Genomic DNA, 4,213 nt, shown 5'->3' with positions numbered 1-4,213 from the left:
CTGAGGCTGCCCGGGGGCCGGGGCCTGGGGCAGGGCCGCCACGGGCTGCGCTGAGCTTCTGGAGGATGCTGGGGCCTCCTGAGGCTGCCCAGGGGTCGGGGCCTGGGGCAGGGCTGCCACAGGCCGCGCTGAGCTTCTGGTGGATGGAACCTGGCGACGGTGGTGCCTCTCCAGCCTGCTGATGTCGAGAGAATCACTGGAACCTTGGGGAAGGTTGGGGTCCCGGAGAGCTGCTCCTGTCTGCCCCCAGCTCCTCCCCAGGGAGCCGCCCGTGCTGGTCTGAACATGAGTGTGAATTACCGTTTATTAAAGCTCAAGGCTGTCTGTGCAGGGGAAGGGGGCTCCTGGGGAGCATGTCGGTGGTGACAGGGTCATCACGGAGCCTGAGCTTGGGAGCAGGTCCATGCTGGCCGTGGTTGCCCGGGTCCTGAGAACTTGACCCAAAACCCACAGGCAGCGTGCTTCACTCGCTGCCCAGTGTGGACAGAGGCGGTTTCAGGGGTTCAAACGCTTTCCCAAAAGGCTCTTATCCTGCCGTGAACTAGAACCTTTTCTGTCATCAGTTAGAGCTATAGAACCGATGAGATTCTTGCCAAGATTGTGAGCACTGCACGAGCTCAGCCAGTATCCGAGGAGAGCTGCCCCAGAACCCCCGTAGTCCCTGTGGCCGTCCTAACGAGCACCCATGACGGGGAGGAGCAGGGCTTAGACTGGAGCCTTCTCTCACTGTCCCAGAGGCGCGCACCCAAGGTCAAGGCTGGCCCCTTCTGCGGCCGTGGCGGGGCCCTGAGCCAGGCCCCCAGTGCTGGAGATCTGCAGCAGTCCTTGGCCTTCCCCCGAGCCTGTCTGCAAGGACACCAGCTGCCTTGGAGCAGGGCCACCTCAGTGACCTCACTTTAACTCGGTCACCCCTGTAAGGACGCCTTCTCCAAATAAGGTCAAGTCTCAGGCCCCGGGAGTCTGGCATCAACACGTGAATTTGGGGGGACAGGGCCAAAGCCGTAATGGAAGAGGTAGGACCAGCGAGTGAGGAATTTTCATGTTTCTAAGACTCTTTGGTAAAGAAAGCGGTCTTTGTGTCTCATTTCCAGGGCCTCTCTTGCTTGTTCAATTGATAGATTTTTAATTCAGGCTGGAGAGGGTGGGAACAGGCAGCTTAGCAGACCTGCGGCCCCGGCCCGACCCCGGCCGCTCTGCGTTCGCATCTGGCGCCACCCACTGGCTCCCACCTGGGGCCCTGGTCTCTCGGGTCCTCGGTCTAGCCTCTGTGCTACTCATGCATTTATGTCACACGCTGAGAGGTACATGTGAAATAGCCTCGTTTCCCAGTTCGCTTGCTGAGTGAGCTCTGTGACTCTGAGTGTTGGGGCCAGACCCCTTCCTGGAGCAGCGAGTTCCAGCTCGGAAGTTACAGGAGGAACCGCGAGTCTCCACGCCTGCGCGCTGGCGACTCCCTTCTCCAGTCCCTGCAAATGTGTCCTGTTTGTTGTCTTAACACAGACCTGAGCATTCCCATGGGCTGGTGGGGGTGGGTGGGCGGGGGGGTCTCTTATCTCTCCAGCTGAGCTGTTTAAGATCCTACAAGATGATGCTGTTCAAGAGCTGCAGTCAGTATGTCAGCAACTTTGGAAAACTCAGCAGTGCCCACAGGACTGGAAAAGGACAGGAAAAGATCGATTTTTATTCCAGTCCCAAGGAAAGGCAATGCCAAAGAATGTTCAAATTGTCATACAGTTGCACTCATTTCACATGCTGGCAAGATTATGCTCAACATCCTTCAAGCTACCTATGGCTGATTCATGTTATGTACGGCAAAAACCAACACAATATTGTAAAGCAATTATCCTTAAATTAAAAATAAATAAAATTCCTCAAGCCAGGCTTCAGCAGCACATGAACTGAGAACTTCCAGATGTTTGGCTGGGTTAAGAAAAGGCAGAAGAATCAGAGATCAAATTGCCAACATTCGCTGGATCATAGAGAAATCAAGGTAATTCCAAAAAACATCTGCTTCATTGACTACGTGAAAGCCTTTGACCGTGTAGATCACAACAAACTGTGGAAGATTCTTAAAGAGATGGGAATACTAAACCACATTACCTGACTCCTGAGAAACCTGTATGCAGGTCAAGAAGCAGCAGTTAGAACCTTCCATGAAGTAACAGACTGGTTCAAAATTGGGAGAGGAGTACAACAAGGCTGTATATTGTCACCCTATTTATTTAACTTGTATGCATAGTACATCTTGCGAAATACCAGGCTCACAAACTCACAAACTGAATCAAGATTACATGAAATTAAGATGCTTGCTCCTCGAAAGGACAGCTGTGACAAACCTCGACAGCATATTAGAAAGCAAAGACATCACTTTGCCAACAAAGGTCCATATAGTCAAAGCTATGGTTTTTCCAGTAGTCACATATGGATGTGAGAGTTGGACTATAAAGGAGGCTGAGTGCCGAAGAATTGATGCTTTTGAACTGTGATGTTGGAGAAGACTCTTGAGAGTCCCTTGGACTGCAAGGAGATCCAACCAGTCCATCCTAAAGGAGATCAGTCCTGAATATTCATAGCAAGGACTGATGCTGAAGCTGAAACTCCAATACTTTGGCCACCTGTGAAGAGCCAACTCACTGGAAAAGACCCTGATGCTGGGAAAAATTAAGGGCAGGAGGAGAAGAGAATGGCATCACTGACTCAATGGACGCGAATTTGAGTGAACTCCAAGAGATGGTGAAGGAAGGGAAGCCTGATGTGCCGCAGTCCGTGGGGGTCGCAAAGAGTCGGACACGACTTAACGACTGAACGCCAACATCTCCCCGTAGTTACCTTTTAAACAAACTGTAATGTGAACAGGTTCGCCTGTTATTCAGACAAATATTTGGGTCTTTATCAGTCTTTTCCCAGAGCTGATTCAGCCAAGGATTGAATTGGGAGATTTAATTTCTTAAATGCCTTATTGCTGTTTGGAAACTGAGTGTTTAGAGATGACACAGAACCAGTGACACTGGCGGATTTCTCTGTAAATAATCCACTTCTCGTGTCTTCACAGGGATCTTCGCTTTAACAGAATCAGAGAGATCCAGCCAGGGGCCTTCCGGGGGCTGAGAAACCTGAACACATTGTAAGTCCAAGCATTTCCCTGGGAACTGGTAGGAAAAGATGCACAGCCCATTGCTGCTTTCCCCTGTGGGCAGATCCGGAGGGTGGGCGTGGTGAGCGGGAGAGGCCGAGCCTGCCAGAGGGGTTTGCACGTGGAGGTGCCCACGGGTGGCTTTGGTCCCTGTCTGTCTCGACTGACAGCCGTGAACCTGTCCACCCTCTGGGTGTGGTGCAGGCCTGTGCTGGCCACGCCTCCCAGGGCGGCCCTCCTCCCCGGCCCGGAGCCCCCATGGCCCCCGGCGGGGGCGGGGTGGGGTGCCGTCCACCTGTGTCCCAGTGTTTAGACCCCGGGGTGCACAGAGGGAAGGGGCCCGACTCCAGGCTGCCGCGGGCTGTGCTGAGCGCTGTGGGAGGGGGTTCTGGCTCTCCCCCAGGAGGTGACTGGTCCGTGCAGGGCGCCGTGCCTGGGGGCTGTGAGCCTGGTGGGGGCACGTGTGGCTCCACCCCTCGCTGTGAAAAGGCTCCCTGAAGAGAGACCCCCTTGAGGACCCCCTGCACCTCCACAGGGTCTCCCAGCTGGCCGGAGGGGAGGATGGGAGAGACGCAGGAGAGGGCGAGCCCTCTCTGTGCAGGAGCAAGGGGATCGCGTCTCCAGGTGCTCGGAGCCGCTCCGGTGTGCGGGTGTGAACACCGTCCTGTCCACACCCACACTGCTCCTGGTTGTGTCCATTTGCGAGTGTCAGTATTAAGGCCTGCGGCTTAATCCTTGCGTAACCTTCTCCAGGGCAGTGGAAATGACCTCCGTAACACAATTCAGAAGTGTCGTTGTTTGTAAAACTCTTACTGAAACGTTTTTTTCACAGGCTTCTCAACAATAATCAAATCAAGAGCATACCTGGTGGGTCGTTTGAAGACTTGGAGAATCTGAAATACCTGTAAGTCGTGACCAGTTTTCTACACCAGAGTCTGCCGTCTGTATTTGGACTGTTTAATCATTGAGCTAAATTCCATATTGTTATGAATTATTGCAAATACATTCAAGTGAAAAAGAGGTTTTGTTTTCAGAAGGTGAGTGAAATTTTGGCTGGAATTTTTTAAGTGAATTGGTACC

General features: G+C 53.1%; 1 protein-coding gene across 1 annotated transcript in view; it reads left to right on the top strand.

The window, feature by feature from the left end:
• The first annotated feature begins 1,585 nt into the window (after nucleotides 1-1,585).
• Nucleotides 1,586-4,213, top strand: part of PXDN (peroxidasin) — a 40,178-nt gene continuing 37,550 nt past the window's right edge. Inside the window, exons 1-3 of the mRNA XM_010848440.1 lie at nucleotides 1,586-1,611; nucleotides 3,053-3,124; nucleotides 3,966-4,037. Of these exons, the coding sequence (XP_010846742.1) occupies nucleotides 1,586-1,611; nucleotides 3,053-3,124; nucleotides 3,966-4,037 (170 nt within the window). The remainder of the gene's footprint in view (nucleotides 1,612-3,052; nucleotides 3,125-3,965; nucleotides 4,038-4,213) is intronic.

The sequence above is a fragment of the Bison bison genome, unplaced genomic scaffold (genome assembly GCF_000754665.1).
Source record: "Bison bison bison isolate TAMUID 2011002044 unplaced genomic scaffold, Bison_UMD1.0 scf7180017864266, whole genome shotgun sequence".
Classification (NCBI taxonomy): Eukaryota; Metazoa; Chordata; class Mammalia; order Artiodactyla; family Bovidae; genus Bison; species Bison bison.
Note: the sequence above shows the minus strand (reverse complement) of the source record. Positions and strands in the feature narration are given on the sequence as shown.